The 23,125-nt window shown below is 38.6% G+C and overlaps 1 protein-coding gene across 7 annotated transcripts in view; it reads left to right on the top strand.

Annotated features, from left to right (window-relative positions):
- Window positions 1-23,125, top strand: part of LOC115231993 (solute carrier family 23 member 1-like) — a 159,684-nt gene that overhangs the window by 83,818 nt on the left and 52,741 nt on the right. For 6 of the 7 annotated variants that reach the window (XM_036500480.1, XM_036500484.1, XM_036500481.1 and 3 more), the window contains 2 exons: window positions 14,505-14,555; window positions 19,547-19,711. In XM_036500480.1, coding sequence (XP_036356373.1) covers window positions 14,505-14,555; window positions 19,547-19,711 — 216 coding nt within the window. Of the gene's footprint in view, window positions 1-6,398; window positions 6,418-14,504; window positions 14,556-19,546; window positions 19,712-23,125 lie in introns of those variants that run through there. The other variant, XM_036500483.1, reaches the window with a different exon arrangement.

Genomic DNA, 23,125 nt, shown 5'->3' with positions numbered 1-23,125 from the left:
CCGATGACCTAGCTCTCATAGCAGAATCACTACCGGAACTAGAAGAGAAATTTCGGGTGTGGAAGCAAGGGTTGGAATCAAAGGGCCTTAGAATAAATGTAGCAAAGACCAAAGTATTAGTAAGCAGCAAGAGGTACTCAGCACACATCCCCTCGGGTAGGTGGCCCTGCTCAACCTGTAGGAAAGGTACAGGTAGAAACTCCATAAGATGCACCCATGTAAGTTATGGACACATAAGAGGTGCAGCAACATTAAAGGGAAATTAACAGATAAGATAGCTTTCATGTGCGGCAGATGCACAGGGACAATAGACACAACAGACACTCAGAAAACAGATTCCATCACACTCCAGGGAGAGAAACTAGAAGTAGTTGATAGTTTCCGCTACCTGGGTGACCAAGTTAGTAGCGGAGGTGGATGCACAGAGAGTATCACCACTAGAATACGAATAGCCTGGGCAAAGTTCAGAAAGCTCCTACCCCTACTGGCAACAAAAGGTCTCTCCCTCAGAGCAAAAGGTAGATTGTATGATGCATGTGTGCGAACTGCCATGCTTCACGGTAATGAAACATGGGCTGTGACTGCAGAAGACATGCGTAGACTTGAAAGAAATGAAGCTAGCATGATCCGCTGGATGTGTAGTGTCAGTGTGCACGCAAAACAGAGTGTAAGTATCCTGAGAGAAATGCTGGATATAAGAAGCATCAGATGTGGTGTGCAAGAGCGACGCTTGCGATGGTATGGTCATGTGCTGCGGATGGATGAAGAGAGATGTGTGAAGAAGTGCCACTCCCAAACAGTTGAAGGTATCAGGGGGAGAGGTAGACCCAGGAAGACATGGGATGAGGTGGTCAAGCATGACCTCAGAGCATTGGGCCTCACTGAGGCAATGGCGAAGGACCGAGATCTCTGGAGATATGCTGTGACTACAAAGACCCGGGCTGCTTTCTGCAGCAATTCCACATACCCCCTACCCATTCTAAGTACCCAGATCCCCAAAGTACCCTGGATCCCCAAAGTACCCCGATCCCCAAAGTACCCCGGACCTCGTTGCCCCCGTGCCGCTGACACGTTAAAATGCTCGAACCGATCGTGACGATGCCGGACCCTCCGGCCCCTGTGCAGTTGGCACGTAAAAGCACCCAATCCACTCACGGAGTGGTTGGCGTTAGGAAGGGCATCCAGCCGTAGAAACTCTGCCAGATTCAGACTGGAGCCTGGAGCGGCCCCTGACTTCCCAGACCCGGTCGAACCGTCCAACCCGTGCTAGCGCGGAAAGCGGACGTTAAACGATGATGATGATGATGATGATATATATATGTTCTGAGCTCAAATTCTGTTGAGGTCAACTTTGCCTTTCATCCTTTTGGGGTTGATATTGCTGGCCTTGTGCCAAAATTTGAAAACAACATATATATATATATATATATATATATATATATATATATATAATATATATATATATATATATATATATATATATATATATATAATATATATATATATATATATATGTGCTGGCCTTGTGCCAGAATTTGAAAACAACATATATATATATATATATATATATATACATATGTTGTTTTCAAATTTTGGCACAAGGCCAGCAATATCAACCGCCAAAAGGATGAAAGGCAAAGTTGACCTCAACAGAATTTGAACTCAGAATGTGAAGACAGATGAAATTCTGCTAAACATTTTAGCCAGCCAGCATGCTAGTCATTCTGTCAGAAGGCTGCCCTATACATACATACATATATATATATATATATATATATATATAGTGTAATAAATAAAATATATGCATACATACAAACATATATGTACGTACCTACATCTACATGTATATATATGCATATATAAATATATATACGTGAGTACAGGACACCACAAATAGACGTAGAACTCAACGAGAAACGAAAACGGAAAAACCATTTTTTTACAACAGAAAAACAGAGTACAGGACATACTACACAAGGAAAAATCCCGTTCATCAGCTGTCACTAGTTCGACTCCAGCGTGTTTCGGCAAGACAGAACACGACTCGCCAAACTAGTCCTTCCTGCGAGAGAATTATAAACGGCAAAATGTCTGTGTGTGTGTCCTTTATACAAATCCACAATTTTTCAGTTAGAGGGCTCGCACTTTCTATAGTCATTCAAAACTGTCCAAGGGTGGTCGTGCATATCTTTACATTTCCCCAGTCACCCTGCAAAGCCATTAAAAAAAATCAATAGAAGTGACTTTTTTGTGAATTTTCTATCCAAAACCCAATCAAAATGCCCAAAACTTGATACACCAATTGAATGCCAGCTAGCTGTATGTGATTGGTCGGAGATTTGGACACTACTCGCCTGTATGTGTGCATGCACGCAGCTGTATATGCATGCACTAGCACTATGACCCGGTGTTGCCGGGTCATAGTGCTTGTATGCATATATATATATATATATAATATATATATATATATATATATTTACAATATGTTTACTTATTTATTCTACAGTAGACCCATAAATGACCCCAGCCTAATTTCATAACGACATTCCCCTAGTTAGCTTCAATAACACCAAACTTTTTCCTCCTATTCCTTTTCTTTACACCCATTTATTACTTTTTCACTAATATGCTTTCCCTTTTCTTCTTAATTTTTGTGTTTTCCATGCTTTTTCAATCGCATCTCCTGCAAGTTAACATGGGGTCCCTTGACAGCAATGTAAACTTCATTCAATTAAGGTATCTTTGGCCTGACATGTAGTTAGTGGAGTACCCCTCGTTTGGACAATTGCTACTTCTGAGGTTCTGCTAGCTATGAAACAAGTGGCCTGAATTTATCTATTCCATTCCATAATTTGGGATTTCTATTCACATACACAGCAACCCTAGCTATTAACTATAAGCTATAAAATAACTTTTTGCAGCTTATTAATCTCTGATATAGGAAAAATTTACAACCCTCAATAAACCACTGAAAGTTGTTTTTTTTATACCTTCTATGAACTGCTTGAAGCTTACTAGCTTCCTACACTTTGATCCTTGAATCTTACTTTTGCATATATATTATATGTACTTATTGACTGATATTTGTTTATCTTGAGCTGGAACACTGACATGTCTGTTTGGTTATGAAGTTAGTTTTGCAGTTACCTGGTTTAGAGTTCAATCCCACAGAGTGACACCTTGGGCAAGTGTCTTCTACCAAAGCTTTTAGTTGACCAAACCTTTGAATCAAATTTGCTAGATGGAAACAATGCAGAAACATGTAGGAGACTTAATCCTTTATCTTGATTTAAATTACTATTTGGCCCTTGGGTGATTTAGCAGTGTCCATTCTGTTGCAAGCCTTCTGAGCAAGATCATGGTCTAAGGATAACTCCTTTTCTTCCTCCCATGTGTTTCGGAAGCCCTGAAAAAGGTCAGAGAGCTGCCCTCCCACTTCTAGTTATGTGATGGCAAAAGTAATTTTTTTTTTAAATGTGTTTTACAGTCCATCATGAGCTGTATATATGCAGCTGACAATGAAGGGGCCACTACATGGTGGTCGCAATGGTGGTGACTGTTGTTGTTTAGCCTCTGGTCAAAGGTATTCCAGCCATGACCACACTATTCTTGTATAAATTCATCACTATAATATCCAATGTGTCATTCTTTTCTTAAGTTGCTAGGATGTGTTTTGAGGGAGACTTGACTGTTATTTCTTGCAGGTCTAGTGACTATGTAGAGGTTCTATCACTGGCTCATAGTTGTTCCTACATGGTTGCTTTGGCTGGGGCACTCTGTCAGTTATGATGACAAGTATTCCAGTTGATTTGATCAATAGCCTATTCATGAAATTTACTTGTAAGTGGCTGAGCACTCCACACACATGTGTACTCTTAATGAAGTTCTCAGGGAGATTCAGTGTGATAGACTGAATGGGACAAGGCTGGTCCTTTGAGCTACAGGTACATTTCATTTTTGCCAGCTGATTTGGAGCACTGTGAAATAAAGTGTCTTACTCAAGGACACAACACATCACCAGGAATCAAACACACAACTTTAGTGTATTCAGCTCACACGGTAGCTTAACCTATGAGAAAAAGCAGCCAAATTTCCTACGATCTTTAAAGTACACCTTATCAGCATAATAAAAATAGACTAATTGATGATGTACTTTTAGGTACAGAATTTCTGGTTTAAAAAATATGGGTTAGTGAGGCTTGAATGCTCTTAATCCCTAGTATTTGCTTAATCAGGCATAACCTAAAATTAGATAACAACAAAAACATGCTTTTCTCAGTTTCTCAAGTGTTAGCTACATTTACTGGTGGAGAGGAAGTAGTAGGTGAGAATGTATTATGTTGTGAGATATTTTGTGTTGGTCATTATAGTGTTGTTTTATAATGTGACATCTCTCTATATATAAATGGCAAAATGTCTGTGTGTGTGTCCTTTATACAAATCCACAATTTTTCAGTTAGAGGGCTCGCATTTTCTATGGTCATTCAAAACCGTCCAAGGGTGGTCGTGCATATTTTTACATTTCCCCAGTCACGCCGCAAAGCTATTAAAAAATCAACAGAAGTGACATTTTGTGAATTTTCTATCCAAAACCCAATCAAAATGCCCAAAACTTAATACGCCAGTTGAATGCCAGCTAGCTGTATGTGATTGGTCGGAGATTTGGATAGTACTCGCGTGTATGTGCGCATGCACGCAGCTGTATATGCATGCACTAGAACTATGACACTTGCATATTGCATCAAGTAGCAGTGGGTCTTGAGGTCATATAGATATGAAATGCATGTAGAGACCATAAATGGTCAAGTGACAGTAGAGACCATAGAATAGTTTATATTGTAAGTTCATTGCCTCTAACCAAAGTGATAACATCACTTACTCTTACTTCCTTACTCTCAGATAAAGAGCAAGAATCCAAAATATTGGATTCTTTACTTTTCATGGCAATTGAATTTACCACACTCTCCTATCAGTAGCTAATAATACAATTAAGTATAATGGCTGTCATAAGTTATTGCTGTCAGCCATGATAGCAGTGTGGAATTAGTGATTTGTTGGTATGCAGTGCTGGGTTCAAGTTCTGTTTAAAAGCTTCTGTTATAGAAATTTATCTTTCATTAGTCTAATGCTACAAAATCCAGAGATAATCCCTAATGTTTCAGAGAAGTATTAGCATATCTAAAAGATTTCATAGCATTAAGAGAGCCACATGTAGTGTGTGTGTGCACGCACATGTGCATGTGTGTGTGTGTGTGTGTGTGTGCGTTCATTGTGAAAATTGCATTACTGTACCAAGGTCTTGTGAGAGAGTGTGTGCCATGCTCAGGTGGGTTATTGCATAGATTATGTGTAAAATTGTGAGCTTTGGTATGATTGTTAAGTTTTCCTTTATGTTCCTTTTTTTTTTTATCATATCCATTATGCAAATTAATATTAGTTTTGTATGTTCAGAATCTTTATATTAGGTTTATTTCCATTTGAAAGATACTTGTCAATTCTCTTCCTTTAGATCCTTAAGTTAATCATGAACATTTCATGATCTCATTCTTTATCCTTATTAACATGTGGCTTTGAGTTCAACAAAGGAACTGCTACATCACTATTTGACCAGATGGAAATCGAAACCTGCTTTCTTAAAAGTAAAAGGATTCATTGAACAATGTAGTCCTAGATACACTATACCTACAAAGTTAGAATGTTTTTAATTGTAAATCTATTCAGATAGGGTTAACTACAATATATAATTTTGTTTCAATATTGCCTGCAAAAAGTTTTCCTTTATCATGGCTATTTTAGTTTTTAATACCATTTATTAATGTTTCCTTGTAGTTTGTTTACTTTTAAAAAAATCATGTTTGTGGTTTATTTTATTTCCCAGTTTGGTTTACTTTCTTTAATATTTCAATATAAACTTGATGTAAGTTGTAGGCCACTAATTTAACAGGTAACATCCACTAGAATGTCATTTAAGGTTGAGCAGTTCCAGAACTATTGTAAGGATGGTATTGACAGCTACAACTACAGAGGCAGGGAAAGGAATGATAGGGTGGTTGTAGGATTGTGAAATGGTGACAGACACTGTACAATGTGAATGCTAATTATACCTTCCACTACACATTAGTAGATGATCTAACATATAATATATATACATAAAACATACTTAGTTGCACTGTGATATTTTGAGTTAAAACCAGTTAAATGACAGCGCATGTTGAAAAACTATTCTGAGATTTTGAGTTTCCTTAGATTAGTGCGTCTCAAATGGTGCACTACTGTGTTACAAAGGACCATCTAGGTACACTTTGGTTTTTTAGAAATATAATGTAGGGTTTTGGAAAATTTATACTAATGCTTGAGCAGCTTGAAAAGTCTGTTATTCATTATTTCGTGATATACAAATATGAGTAATGAAACATGGTAAGCCATAGTTTTCTATGTTTTTCTGAAGTTTTAAAATTTTGAAACCCATTTTTTGAAAAATATCTGTATGAGTTGAATTACTTAATTATTAGTGTAAGCACAGATATAGGCTAGTGTAAAAATAAACAAGGACATAGACATGAACATACACAACGCACACAAAATGTACATGTATTTATATAACAAGCTTCTGCTAAATCTCACAAGGTATTTATCAACCTGACGAGATAAAAGACACTTGCCTAAAGTAACTCATTGTGGGATTGTACCTAAAGCCATATGGTGTGTGTGTGCATGTGTGTACGTGTGTGTATGTGTGTGTGTGTGTGTGTGTGTACACGCGTGTGTGTGTGTGTGTGTGTGTTCCCATCCTTGTTCTAACTTTGTATGATATTTGTACATGAGTGACTCAGTCATACAAATGGTGATTGCTTGTTTACAATCTTCTGAAAACATGCTCGGTTATGGGGAAATATTACATTGTTTGGAAACAGGTAAGGGTTGGTGACGGGAAAGGCATCTGATTATAGAAAATCAACCCCAGCATATTCTGTCTGACCCATGCAACCATGGAAATGTGGATGTGATAATGATAATGACATTTGTGTGTGTGTGTGTATGTACACACACACACACACACACACACAATGTAGTGGATATTTTTTAAAAATATAAACTGAACTTCCATTTCTATATATATTTTGTGCCGGTGGCTTGTAAAAAGCACCCACTACACTCTTGGAGTGGTTGGCGTTAGGAAGGGCATCCAGCTGTAGAAACTCTGCCAAATCCAGATTGAAGCCTAGTGCAGTCATCTGGCTTGCCAGCCCTCAGTCAAAATCGTCCAACCCATGCTAGCATGGAAAGCGGACGTTAAGCGATGATGATGATGATGATGTATGGTGTTCTTCTATCTCTAGCTAATGCTAGATGGTGAAAGCTGGGATGACACTGTTGATTATCTCCAGTGTGGAGGCCATACATCATCAAAGAATATTTTGCCATCATTGCAGATCATTCTTTACAGGCTTACCTGGTGGCATAGCCAACTATTGGATATCCTCATGGATGCATTAAAACAACAATGCAGAAGTATCAGGGTGGTGAGAATCAGCACCAAATTGCACCCTGTTGTTTTTTACAATGAGTGTCAGAAAGGTCATTGAAGGAGAAATAAAACAAAGGAAGATCAGAACTCAAAACTTCTGAATGGTGGAAATGACTGGAAGGTGTATGTAGCTTTGGAGGAGATGCTCATGTTTCCAAGCTTTATTGTAATAATCAGGCATAATTTTGACCTTGTGAAATGGTGGCAAAAATATAACTGTGGGTTAAAAGGACCTGGGAATTTCCTAATAACAGTAGTAATTTTTTTCTTTCCTCCGTTGTTCTTTTTCCCATAGCACTCCATTTCACTAAATGAATGCTTATTCATTCATTCATTTGGTTTTTATGTCTGTTTTTTTTTCAGGCTAGCATGGGTTAGACTGATATATAATTGAGCATCGTTTTACAACCAGCTGCCCTTTTTGTTATCAACTCTTACCAGTTTTTCAAGTAAGGGGCCTTTTCATTCTACGCATCTTCAAAGGTGCAAAGCTAGTGGACAATTTGTTGAGAGGGGAAATGACAACAATGCCACAGTTTGTTGCTCAGCTATTTCCAATGAAGTGTAAAACTCAACACACACACACACACACACACACACACACACACACACACACACACACACACACACACACACACATGAAACAGGCTTTCAGTTTCCATGTGCCAAATCCACTCACTAGTTTCCATACTCTCTCTTGATACATTTATCCAGTGCAGGCTCCCTTCGTGTTCTTCTCTCCGCCACTAGGCCTTACCCTGACACCTTATCACTACCATCTTTATTTTGCCTTACTTCCATATACTCTTGGAGAACGTGTCATGTCTCTATTACAGCCAAAAGCCTGTTCTGACCCTTTCTTTTGTAATCAAATCTTTCATCTCCTAGCATAAAGCTGTCTCCCTATCTTCTGAAACCTCACTCAGGTGATGGGAATCTTTGTCTTGTGAGCTACATGGTAACCTCACAAGAGGTGGTGCCATGAAAAATAAAGCATCCAGTACACTCTGTAAAGTGGGTGGTATTAGGAAAGACATCCAGTTGTAGAAGCAATGCCAAAGTAGACATTGAAGCAATCCATGCCAGCAGCATGAAAGAAAGACTGATATTAGATGATGATGGTGATGATAATGTGTGTGTGTATGTGTGTCTCATTGGTAAATCATAAATCTGAAAGAGAAGCACACTCTAGAAGCCACCAGCCATTAGGGTCTGAAGAGGGATCGTAAAGCTAAGCGCTTTATGGGTGTGAAACCCAGGGTAACCCCATAGACTGGCCATAACTATCTTTATCTAATTATTATATTCTTTGATTCTTTTCAGCCATGCAGCTGTGGTTATGCTGGAGCACCACTGTGGATATAAATTTAATAGGTTCCAGCAAGTTTTGAACTTACAACCTTTTGTGTGTTAAATATATGTGATAACTACTATACACACTCACATATATATATATATATATATATATATATATATATATATATATTGGTTCAGTCCACTGGCAATGGTTGACTGACTTTATGAATCAAATTTTTTCAGATAGAGCAATCACCAGCTATCTGGTACCACTTGTCAGTGGGGATAGATAAACCTTTTAGGTTTTGCTTGACAGTGTCTTTGAATCTTGATTTGGGCCTACCAGTGGTTTGATAGCCATCAGTCAGTTGTGAGAACAAGACTATCTTTGAGAATCTATCATTGCCAATTCTTGCAGTGTGGTCTGTCCAATGGAAATTTCTCTGCATCAATAGATAGTGCATGGATTGAAAATCAGCCTTCTTGGGGACTTAAGAATTCGAGATATGATGTGAGAGAGGAAGGGAAGAAATAATGAAAGATGTGAGTGGAAATAATGAAAGAGAGTAAGGAAGTGAAAGAACAGTTTTTCAAATATGCAACAGCTAATTGCAACTCAAACAACTCAAGAAATTCTGTCACAGAGAAACCGTTTGACTTTGAACTGCAGAAAAAAAAGCAAACCCAAAAAACAGAGATTATCATAGTATGCCAATGTACAGTGTGAATTGGAGAAAAGAGTAGTGCTGCATAATGACAACCAGAAACATGAGAAGAAGCATGATTGTGGTTCAAGATAAAGAGAATAACTGAAAGAAGACAAAATGAAGCACAAGAAGAAAATGAATTAGAAATGTTTAGAACTACTGAAAGGAGACAGAAATAATCCTACCATTTTACTTCCACACACTCTTGGAGAACATGTCATGTCTCTATTACAGCCAAAAACCTGCTATCATACTATTTATATATTCACATTGTCAGTTAATTTAGACATTTGGAATTCATACTGCCTGTTTTCTAAAGATTTGATGATAAATAGTCAGAGTGAAGGAAAAGAAAAACTTTTCCATTTGATCATTCAAGCATTCAAAACTGTGTGTTTATGTGTGTGTGTTACATTTCTATATAGAAAACTATTGATTATTTTTTTCATCGCCTTATCTCATCAAAGAATTGATTCCAATTCAATGTTGGGACCCAAGCATTAAAAAGAAAACACGAACACATTCGGTGGTGGTAATGGCAGCAGTGGCAGCAGTTATCACCATTGTCATGATGATGATGATGATGATGATGATGATTTGTTTTCTGCTTGATTGCCTAATTGGAATGAAACTGAGCTACCTTATAACAAAAATAGACAGAGTAAAAATAAATTTAAAATGGGTTGTTTTTAAAAGTGCACAAAAAATGCACAAAACACCAAGAACATTAAACTCTTATCTTTTCAAACATGAGTAAGAATTTTTATTAGGTGATGATCACTGTTGTCGGTTTTTTTTTTTTGTTTGTTTGCAGGTAGAGGATTTTTTTTCCCCTTGTCTACTTTGTAGATTATATTATTGATTATTTTTCAAGGTTGGGGAGAATAAATCCAATTTCCAGAGAATATTCAGCAGAATTAGTTTGCAAAGATCATTTCACCTAATTGATGGTTTTTTTTTTAGTGAGCGTGATAAAGAATAGCTTTGATGCCTGTATAACACACACACACACACGCGCGCATGCGTGCATGCACACACATACACACATGTACACACTGATACATGTATATTCTTTTACACTTACTTGCTTCAGTCTGTTGACAGCAGCCATGCTGAATCACCACCTATGCATATGTGCATATACATATGTATGTGTTATATATATGTGTATGTATCTGTGTGTGTTATATAAATGTATCCATGTATGTGTGTGTGTATATATATATATATATATATATATATGTATAGATGTGTGTGTGTGTATATATATATATATATATATATATATATACCATCATCATCCTCATATTTTAATGTCTGTTTTCCATGCTGACATAGGTTGGGTGGTTTGACTGAGGACTGGTAAGCCAGAAGGCTGCACCAGGCTCCAATCTGATCCGGCAGGTTTCTACACCTGGATGCCTTTCCTAATGTCAATCACTCCAAGAGTGTAGTGGGTGCTTTTATGTGCCACCAGCACAGGGGCCAGTCAGGCAGTACTGGCATCGGCCATGCTTGTATGGTGCTTTTTACATTCCATTGGTACGGGTTTATGTCCCACAGACATAGGCATGCCACACACACATACGCACACATATATATTCTTTCCATTTTACACTCCTTTTCTCCAAAATGAAGCATATATCTAAGAAATATGTCAACATTATTCATTACATTTTAATGATTTTTAAAAGTGTTTTTTTCTGCATTTGACACTTTATCCATTTTTATTTTTTTGTATTTTTAACGAATTTCTTTTAGAGGTTTAAAATATAAAGATTGTGATATATTTATCTTGCCAGTCTATAACTGCAATGGATTTAAGTTCCTAAAATGTGTTTTTTTTTCTTTTTTGTATTTCATAGATTGTAAAGACATTTGTATAGATTTTAAACTTTGTTTTTATTTTAGTGTTGTTTTATTTCAGCCTGAGTGAAGCCACACTTCAACAAATAAATGTTTTGTATATATATATATATATATATTTATATATCATCATCATCATCATCATTTAATGTCCGTTTTCTGCGCTAGCACAGGTTGGATGGTTCGACCGGGGTCTGGGAAACCAGGGGCTGCACCAGGCTCCAGTCTGATCTGGCAGCGTTTCTACAGCTGGATGCCCTTCCTAACGCCAACCACTCCGTGAGTGTAGTGGGTGCTTTTTACGTGCCACCTGCACAGGTGCCAGGGAAGTCTGGCATCGGCCACGATCGGTTGGTGTTTTTAACGTGCCACCGGCATGGAAGTCAGCCAAGGCGGCACTATATATATATATATATATATATATATATATATATATGTATATAAATATATAAAGGCTCAAAATGTTTGGGGAGGGGTCCAGTTGATTAGATTGACCCCAGTATGCAACTGGTACTTAATTTATCTACCCCAAAAGGATGAAAGGCAAAGTCAACCTCAGTGGAATTTTAACTCAGAATGTAAAGACAGACAAAATACTGCTAAGCATTTTGTCTGGCGTGCTACTGTTTCTGCCAGCTCTCCACCCTTATATATATATATATATATATATATATGTTATATATATATATATATGTATGTATATATTAGCATTTAACTATTTCCATAATAATCATATGTCGCAAATGGCATGCTAAAATAGATGATGCTCAACAGACTGAAAAAAAAAGGCGACAATAATAATTATTTCAAATTTAGGTACAAAGCTTGCAATTTGTGGGATAGGAGTGGCTGTGTGGTAAGTAGCTTACTTACCAACCATATGGTTTCAGGTTCAGTCCCACTGTGTGGCACCTTGGGCAAATGTATTCTACTATAGCCTCGGGCCGACCAAAGCCTTGTGAGTGGATTTGGTAGACGGAAACTGAAAGAAGCCTGTCGTATATATATATGTGTGTGTATATGTTTGTCTGTCTTTGTTTGTCTCCGCAACATCACTTGGCAACCGATGCTGGTGTGTTTATGTCTCCGTAACTTAGCGGTTCGGCAAAAGAGACTGATAGAATAAGTACTAGGCTTACAAAGGATAAGTTCTGGGGTCGATTTGCTCGACTGAAGGTGGTGCTCCAGCATGGCTGCAGTCACATGACTGAAACAAGTAAAAGAGTAGGAGTTGGTTTATCACTTTGTTCTTAGTGCTTGACTCGTTCTTTATTTTATTGACCCTAAAAGGATGAAAGGCAAGGTTGATCTAAGTTGTATTTGAACTCAGAACATAAAGAATTGAAACAAATGCTGTGAAGCATTTTTTCGATGTTTCAACTATTCTGCCAGCTTGCCACCTTGTCATTGATAATGGTTTCAAATTTTTGCTCAAGGCCAGTAATTTCAGGAGAGGGGTTAAGTTGATTACATCAACTCCAGTGCTCAACTAGTATTTATTTTATTGACCCCAAAAGGATGAAAGGCAAAATTGACCTTAGTGAAATTTTAACTCTGAGCATAAAGACGGATGAAATATTCTTGACCATTGCCTGGCATTCTAACGATTCTGTCAGCTTGCTGCTTTATACCTTGACACTAATAATGATAACAGTAATAATTCTTTCTACTATAGGCACAAGGTGGAGACACATGGCCTAGTGGTTAGAGCAGTGGACTCACGGTCAAGGGATTGCGGGTTCAAATCTCAGACCAGGCGATGTGTGTGTTTATGAGCGAAACACCTAAGCTCCACGCAGCTTCAACAGAAGGTAATGGCGAACTTCTCCTGACTCTTTCGCCACAACTTTCTCTCACTTTTTCCTCCTGCATCTTGCAGCTCATCTGCGATGGACTGACGTCCCATCCAGGTGGGGAACCTATATGTCAAGGAAACCAGGGAAACTGGCCCTATTGAGCCAGGTGTGGCTCGAGAAGGAACAAACAACAATAGGCACAAGCCATGAAATTTTGTTTGGAGGGAGCTAGTTAATTGTATTGATCTCAGTACCCAACTGATACTTATTTTATTGACACAGAAAGGATGAAAAGCAGAATTTGAACAGGCGATAATAATAATAATGGTTTCAAATTCTGGCACTGGCAAAACAGTTTTTGGCAGGAGGGGAAAGTCGATAACATCAACCTGGATCCTTAACTGGTACTTATTTTCTCAACCCCAAAAGGATGAAAGGTGAAGTTGACCATGATGGAAATTGTGCACAAAACATAAAGACAGACGAAATGTTGCTATTCATTTTGTCCAGCATGCTAATGGTTTAGCCAGCTCACTGCCTTAAAATGTTTCACCTGGCCTGGGAATCAAATCCATGTACTGATGATAATAATAGTAACAATGACGATGATGATAAACAACAGCATTGGCGAATAAAGTTTGTTCTTTCAAACAAACTATATTTAAGAAATGACGAATTATGTACATTATTTACATTATTTACATTTGACAGATATTTGTCCTCATCTTGCTTATTGTTAACACAATGTTTCGACTGATATACCCTCCAGCCTTCATCAGGTGTCTAGGGGAAATTTCGAACCTGGGTTCTCATTCCTAAGGTGTTTTTTGATGTTGTTATTATTATTATTATTATTATTATTATTATTATTATTATTATTCAGGAATCAAACTTGGAATCTTGGGGTTAGTAGCCCGCGCTCTTAACCACTACGCCATATGCCTGTGGGCATTTATGGAGTGAATTTCAGGGCTTATAAATCTAATTAGATTTATAAACCCTAAAATTCACTCCATAATTGTACATGAGTATATGGCGTAGTGGTTAAGAGCGCGGGCTACTAACCGCAAGATTCCGAGTTCGTTTCCAAGCAGTAACCTGAACAATAATAATAATAATCGAAAAATACCTTAGGAATGAGAACCCAGGTTCAAAATTTCCCAAAGACACCTGAAGAAGGCTGAAGGGTATATCAGCCGAAATGTGTTAACAATAAACAAGATGAGGACAAATATCTGTAAATGTGCCCCAAAATTGGAATTTCCTATTTAATAGACTGTTTCTATTTCCTTTCTTTTTTCTCTTTTCTAGAACCAAATTTCAGAGAAAATTGACTGCCCTTGGAATCACCTTCTCTCCAATGTAAGTATTGACTGCTTTCATGTACAATGTAGTTTACTTTTTTGTTCATTACAAGCCCATGTCAGGCAGCAAGCTGGCAGAAATGTTAGCACACTGGGTGAAATGCTTAGTGGTATTTCATCTGGCTTTATGTTCTGAGTTCAAATTCTGCCAAGGTTGACTTTTCCTTTCATCCTTTTGGGGTCAATAAATTAAGTACCAGTTGAGTACTGAGGTCGACTACCCCCCTCCCCCAAAATTTTGGGCCTTGTGCCTAGAGTAGAAAAGATTATAGGTCCATGTTCACAAATGCTTATATGAATTCATGCATACACATATGCACAGACACATTTACATATGTGTACAAAGAGCCATCAGTTGATGATAACAACAACACCAAAAAAACACAGGTGCTACATTCTTGTACTATACCTTCCATGTACATGAAATACATGCAATGAAAGCCCTCAAAGCTAGTAAAATATGCAGCTACACTATGGTAATTTTTCATAGTAACCTCAGATGTTAAATAATGCTAAATCAGCATCTCAGAGATTATTTAAGACCAGAAGTACATCAAGTTTGATCAGATGCTGAGCACCTGCTAGCTTAAGTATGACCTATATTTAATTACTGTTCATACATCTGAGACTAAAATTTTGCTACATGTATAAACTTCTTGTCTCACATCCCAAAAAGGCTGAGAGACAAACACTCATTCATCAACATGCTGTGTGATGAATTACTGGCTGTAAGGCGCAGGAGTGGCTGTGTGGTAAGTAGCTTGCTAACCAACCACTTGGTTCCAGGTCCAGTCCCACTGCATGGCATCTTGGGCAAGTGTCTTCTGCTATAGCCCCAGGCCAACCAATGCCTTGTGAGTGGATTTGGTAGATGGAAACTGAAAGAAGCCTGTCGTATATATGTATATATACATATGTGTGTGTGTATGTGTTTGTATGTGTTTGTCCCCCTAGCATTGCTTGACAACTGATGCTGGTGTGTTTACGTCCCCGTCACTTAGCGGTTCGGCAAAAGAGGCCGATAGAATAAGTACTGGGCTTACAGAGAATAAGTCCCGGGGTCGATTTGCTCAACTAATGCCAGTGCTCCAGCATGGCTTCAGTTTTATGGCTGAAACAAGTAAAGAGTATGCATGGAAACATCCTTTTCTTGATGACTATTTTGCTGGTTTTGTAATGGTTATGAAACACCTTTCAGTTAATGATGGTGTATGACTTTTCCAGGTGATGCAGCTAAGGTTCTTCACTACTGTATAGCTGCAGCATACCTTCAAATAAGCCAATTGATGATTTCTATGTTATTGATTCTGTTTGTGAGAGATGCTGAGAGACAAACCTAAGAGGGTTGTATTAGTCACCTGCTTAGCAGGAGTCGAAGGAAAATTTTTATTCTTTCCTTGACAGCATGGAATAAACTGTCAGAGTTCTAATCACTCAGGTGTTTGTTATAAAATGGGGAGCCGAGTGAGTTGTTTTGATTAGATAGTGATCAGGTGATACAATGAAGAGTCCCCAAAACTGGTTTATAAGGTGGGTGTGGAGGTTAGAAATAGGTGAAGTGTGTTTGGAAAGTTTGTGTGTTGATTTGGGGAAGAGGAAGGTGAAGAAGTTAACTGATTCCTATATTTTGATATGTATGCTAGCAGTATTGGAGTGGGATGGGGCAAGAACTGATAGGAGATTGAGTGTGTGTGTGTGTGTGTATGTGTGTGTGTGTGTGTGTGTGTGTGAGCTTGTGTGCTGAAGTCTCCAAGATAATTTGGAGAGTTTTTGTGTGATCTCTTAAATCAATAGAAATAACAGCCAAGTCTCCCTCTGATCCTACACTATAGCTTTAATTAAGAAAAGGATACATTGGACAGTGTAGATGTAATATCCCAAAACAGCCAGAACTGTCATGACTGGAATGTCTGATCATAAATCTACAAGAATAGGGCTGACCTCGTACAACAACTTCAGAGGAAGCCAAGTTGAGATATCTTCAATGTGGACTGAGAGATTGTTAAACAACTGCTGGTGGTTGGAGTAATCCAGAGAATGGTACAGAGAGTGGCTGAAGTGACTGGAACGTTGAAGAGAGGCTTTGAGTTACAGTTAGTGGAAACCTTGTTGCAAATGTCCAACTGAGAGAAGTGAGTGGTAAGGCAAGTGGATTCTTATATAAGCACGGATTCCACCTTGCTGGACGGCAGAAGCTGCTTATTTGAGAGAGGATGGTAGGTTTGTGTCTTTAGATACTACTTACTGCTGCAAGCGACACTGCATAATTAATTATTTTGTTTTTTCAGGTTTGTAACACGTACAGGTTTGTTGGCTTTCAATGCTGAAATGTTTTTATACACAAAGTAAACATTACAAATGACAGCAACCCTGGGGACTGGAACGATGTTATGAATTTTTAATTGTCTAGGAAATTAATATGAGTTTTCCTTGGTCTATAAAGTTTTCTAATGCATTTATTACATAAAACAACTAAAAAAGAAATAGAGGTTGAGAATAATGAATACCACTTTGGTAGCTATCAAATTTTATGCAGTAAGTTGAGATAAAAATATAAAATCATTTTAAGATAAAGGAAAATTAAAAGCATTTCTAAAATGTAATATATATGTTTGTATGTATGAGTGTAAATATATATGTGTGCATATATATATACACACACACACACACATGCATGCATACTTATATATATATATATACATATACACACACACACATATATATTTGCACTCATGATCATAAGAGTGTTGTTTCAATTTCATGTTGCCACCTTGCTGGCAAAAGTAATCTTGCGCTGGACTGAGCATCCTGCCCGGTGATGGGAGGTGGGATATATATACGACGGCAGAAACTGGGGAAACTGGTCTTATGAACCTATGGTTCAGGAAGGACCTTTGATCCTTTTTTTTTTATATTATTATTTTTATCATCATTATTATTATTCTTTTGATTCTCACTGTCCTATTTATGGTTGTTCTTTACTTGAAAGCAGGCAATAACAAATCACCGAAGGTTTGAAGTAGTACCTTCTCCTGTGACTCAAAGAGACAACACTCTCCTTAGAATGCAAGCTGTACCCAACAATGTTGTCTTTTGGATCACTTCAAGCCTGACAGCAGCTCCTATATTCTTAATATGATTTTCAAATATTATTATTATTATTATTATTATTATTATTATTATTATTATTATTATTTATATATTAGTGAGGACGCATGGACTAGTGGTTACAATATTGCATTCATGATTGTGAAATTACGATTTCAATTCCTAGACTGGGTGGTGCGTTGTGTTCCTGAGCAAAACAGTTCATTTCATATTGTTTTGCAATCACTTCGGCACTTGTCGTGTGGCACATGTTCAGGCATCATTGATTTGGCAGAAGGACTGAGCTGATGTACAACACATACATTTGATCTCTATAACCCAAATCATTTGTGCAAGTCATTCAGCAAAAGCTGAACACTCACAAGTCAGTTTTGATAGGAGAGTCCATTATGCATATATATATTTATATCATCATCATCATCATCATCATCATCATCATTTAGCGTCCGCTTTCCATGCTAGCATGGGTTGGACGGGTCAACTGGGGTCTGTGAAGCTGGAAGGCTTCGTCAGGCCCAGTCAGATCTGGCAGTGTTTCTACAGCTGGATGCCCTTCCTAACGCCAACCACTCCGCGAGTGTAGTGGGTGTTTTTTACGTGCCACCTGCACAGATGCCAGACAGAGCTGGCGAACGGCCACGAACGGATGGTGCTTTTACGTGTCACCGGCATGGGGCCAGGCGATGCTGGCAACGGACACGAACGGATGGTGCTTTTACGTGCCACCGACACGGGGCTAGACAGAGCTGGCAAACGGCCACGAACGGACGGTGCTTTTACATGTCACCGGCACGGGGGCCAGCTGAGGCTGGCAACGGACGCGAACGGATGGTGCTTTTACGTGCCACCAACACGGTTGCCAGACAGAGCTGGCAAATATATATATACACACACATACATACTTATTATATATACTTATCATATATATATGATAAGTATATATAATAAGTATGTATGTGTGTGTATATATATATATATATATATATATACACATACATACTTATTATATATACTTATTATATATCATCATCATCATCATCATCGTTTAGCGTCCGTTTTCCATGCTAGCATGGGTTGGACGGTTCTACTGGGGTCTGTGAAGCCAGAAGGCTTCATCATATATATATATATATGATAAGTATATATATAATAAGTATGTATGTGTATATATATATATAAATATGCATATACACTCATATATATAAGTGTATATGTGTGTATATATATGTAATCTTACACCATTAGTACCAGATAACAAACGTGTGTTTATTACAGTTTTCTAAAATGCCTTTATCTTGGTGTCTCTAATATTTTGTGAAGCTATTATTTCAGAAGTTCACTGTACATGGGTGTGAGTGTATGTTGTGGTGGCAGGGGTCTCTTAGAACTTGTGTGTCATTGTCCTTCAGATTTATCTTCTTGAACTTACAGGTGACTATGTAAGCACAAGTCTTGTCATAGCCCTTTTGTCTTGCACACACAACTGATTGCTTGTGCTACTTTCTACACCCATGTTTATCATTGAGATATTGAGTCTAAGATGTGTTGAAATATTGGGCTCCCACAAAGCTGATGCATCCCCACTTTTTTCTTCTTTTTCTCTACCTTTTAATCATCGACTGTTTTGTTTCAAGGTCTCCAAAACTGATGGAAAACAAAAGCAGGAAGTTATCAGCAAACTAGAGGTCTTTCTCAAAAGCTTGTAACAGAGTGAACTCTGCTAAAGGCACCTGAAAACCAGGTAGTGCTGTTAAAGCAAGCAATTGATTAATTCTAGCCAGTGATTTCTGTTCATGCATATTCTTGCCTCATTTTATCTAAAAGTGAAAAAATTTGTATGTATGTATGTGTGTATATTCATTGTATTTGTTTTCTACCCAGAACATAATGAGTAATGATATATCAGAACAAAAAGAGCTCCCTGTTGTCAGGAACAAAACTAACAGCATTCAGACAAAGACTTTAAATCGAATACGTCGCAAGTCTCTACAGTATAATATTGAAGATAATCCACCATTGCATCTTACGTTTTTGTTTGGAATACAGGTGAGATATTTTTGTCACATACCATTGTTTTTTTTTTCTTTCTCATATACCTCTCTCTCTATCCATCCATCTATCCATCCATCATCATCATATTCATCATCATCACCACCATCATCATTATTTAATGTCTGTTTTCCATGTTAGCATGGGTTGGATGGTTCAACAGGTGCTGGTAAGCCAGAAGCTACACCAAGCTCCATTTGTCTGTTTGGCATAGTTTCTTCAGCTGGATGCCCTTCATAATGCCAACCATTTTACAGAGTGTACTGGGTGCTTTTTATGTAGCACCTGTAAAGTTGCCAAGTAGCTCGCAGAGCAAAGACCTCTTAGCTGAGAGAGGGAGTGGAACCAAGGGAAGTGGCTGTGTATAATAGAGTATAATAGAGGGACAGAGATAGTTGTCTTACTATATAGGGGATACTTGGTTACCCCAGTAGGACAAGGAAAGAAAGGAAAGGGAGAGAGAACTAGGGAAATGTGGAGAGAGAGAAAAATAGATGGTGTTAGAGATGTATTGGGGCCAGGGTAGGTGTTCCATATATGAGGGGAGATGTTTAGAGATGGGGAAGACATGGCTGTTGCAAGTGATGGTGAGAGAAAATAGAGTGGTTGGAAGAAGGAGGTATGGTAGATATGTTAGAGTGTGGAAAGGGTGTGTTTAGGCACGTGAGGGGGAGTAGAGGGACTGTAGTGGGTAATGATCATGGATAGTAGTGGGATGGGGGATGTTGGGATGATGGATTGTAGGGTGTTTTGACAGAGGACAGATTATGCGCGTAAGTGGTGGGGGAGACATGGTCATAAATGACATGCCTGGATGTATGGATGAGCACAGTTTTTACTTAGCTTCACATGTCTTGTCAAGCACAGCAAATTTCCAGAGATCTTGGTCCTTTATCATTTCCTCTGTGAAGCTCAACATCTGAAGATCGTTTCTCACTACAACGTCCCATGTTTTCTTGGGCTACCCCTTCCACAAGTTCCCTTTACAATTAGAGATCAGCACTTCTTGATGCAACTCTCCTTATTCAAATGCATTGCATGACCATAACAATGCAGTCTTCTCTCTTGCACATTGCATCTGATGCTTCTAATACCCAATTTTTCTCTTAAAACACTTACACTCCATTGTACCTGTCAGTGGAGCATTCTGGGTCCATTTCTTTGAAGCCTTTGCATGTCTTCTGTAGTCACAGCCCATCTTTTCATTGCCATGTAGCATAACTGTTCATACACAGGCGTCATACAATCTGCCTTTTAATCTGAGGAATAGTTTCAGGTGTGGAAGCAAGGTCTAGAATCGAAGGGCCTTAGAGCTAATCTAGCAAAAACCAAAGTCTTAATAAGTAGGAAGGCAGACAAACCCTTCAAGTAGATGGCCCTGCTTGATCTATAGAAAAGGTATAGTTAGAAACTCCATAAGATGTACCTGGTGTAAGCTATGGACATATAAGAGGTGCAGCAATATCAAAGGAAGGCTAACTGGGAAGATAGATTTTTTGTATGTGGCAAATGCTCAGAGGAAATAAACACTGAAAATGTGCAGAAAACGGCTTCCGTTACATTCCAGGGGAAAAAACTAGAAGTAGTTGTTAGCTTCCATTACCTAGGTGACCAAGTCAGTAGCAGGGGTGGATGCTCTGAGAGTGTAGCTGCTTGAATAATAATAGTCTGGGCAATGTTCAGAGATCTCCTACTTCTGCTGGTGACAAAGGGCCTCTCACACAGAGTAAAAGGGAGACTATATGATGCATACTTGTGAACAGCCATACTACATGGTGGTCAAACATGGGCTGTGACTACTGTGAACATGTGTAAGCTTGCACGGAATGAAACTAGTATGCTCTGCTGGATGGGTAATATCAGTGTGCATACACAACAGAGCGTAAGCACCCTGAGAGGAAAGTTGGACATAAGAAGCATCAGATGTGGTGTGCAAGAGAGAAGACTGCTCTGGTATGGTCACATGTTGCGTATGGATGAGGAGGGCTGTACAAAAAAGTGTTACACCCTAGCATTAGAGGGAACCTGTGGCAGAGGTAGACCCAGGAAGACCTGGAATGAGGTGGTGAAGCACAACCTTCAAACGTTGGGCCTCACAGAGACAATGTAAAAAGCACAATTTGAGTGTGGTCGATGCTAGTGCCAACTGACTGGTCCTAAGCACCATTTGAGCATGGTCATTGCCAGTGCCACCTGACTGGCTCCTGTGCTGGTGGCATGTCAAAAGCACCATTCAAGCATGGTCAATGCCAGTACTGCCTGACTGGCCCTCGTGCCAGTGGCATGTAAAAAGCACCCACTACACTCTTGGAGTGGTTGGCATTAGGAAGGGCATCCAGCTGTATAACTTTTGCCAGATCAGATTGGAGCCTGGTGCAGCCTTCTGGCTTTCCAGCCCTCAGTCAAACCATCCAACCCGTGCCAGAATGGAAAGTGGATGTTAAACAACGACGACGATGATGATGATGATGGAGTGGCCCCTTATTACGAACAAAGGTAGTAACTCTCTGAACTTCGCCCAGCCTGTTCTTATTCTAGCAACTATGCTTTTAGAGCATCTTCCTTCACTGTTAACTTGGTGCCTAGGTAGTGGATTTCTAAGGATCCCCCTGGATATTTGAAGAGGTCTATTTTCTGTTTATTATACCTGATCATCTGCTACATAGAAAAATTACTTCCTCTGTTAACGTTCCTGTGATGCCATCGCAGCTCTTATGGGTCCATAGGTTGCACTAGGTACATTGTACAGAATTTCCACCTGCATCTTTTCTACATATCAAGCTGGGCCATCTCCCTGGGTGGATTAGTAATTTGTCTGTTTTCCTACTTACTAGGACTTTGGACTTTGCTAAATTTACTAAGGCCAGTTGATTCCAGACCTTGCTCCCACACCTGCAATTTCTTCTCTAGCTCTGGCAGTGATTCAGCTATAAAGACAAGGTCATCAGTGTAGAGGAGTTCCCAAGAATAGTCAGTCTTAAATTCCTGTTATAGGCTGGTAGACAATGATAAACAAGATGGGGCTGAGAACTGAACCTTGGTGAACCCCTACTTCTACACTATATTCACTTTACTGAAGGCATCCTTGTACATGGCTTGTACAGTTCTCACCAACCACTTATATCACTATCATAGTGATATTGAACATCATTATAATGATTTAAACTTCAATTAGCTTGAACATGCCACCCCAACTATGGCCATGCACTTAAGACAAAAATAAGCAACAATCCTCATATCCAATGCCCAATCCTAATTTTTAAGTTTAAGTGTCTGGGAAAAGTGTGTATTATACATGAATAAGTTTGGTATTTGTTATAAAAACGAACCTCATAAATAATAATTCTTAAAACTTTATATTGTATTTTACCTCTACCCCTTTATATTTCCAGACCTTATTTCATGATATTG

Source organism: Octopus sinensis, linkage group LG2 (assembly GCF_006345805.1).
Source record: "Octopus sinensis linkage group LG2, ASM634580v1, whole genome shotgun sequence".
NCBI lineage: Eukaryota > Metazoa > Mollusca > Cephalopoda > Octopoda > Octopodidae > Octopus > Octopus sinensis.
The sequence above is the reverse complement of the archived record's forward strand: the minus strand, read 5'-3'. Positions and strand labels throughout refer to the sequence as shown.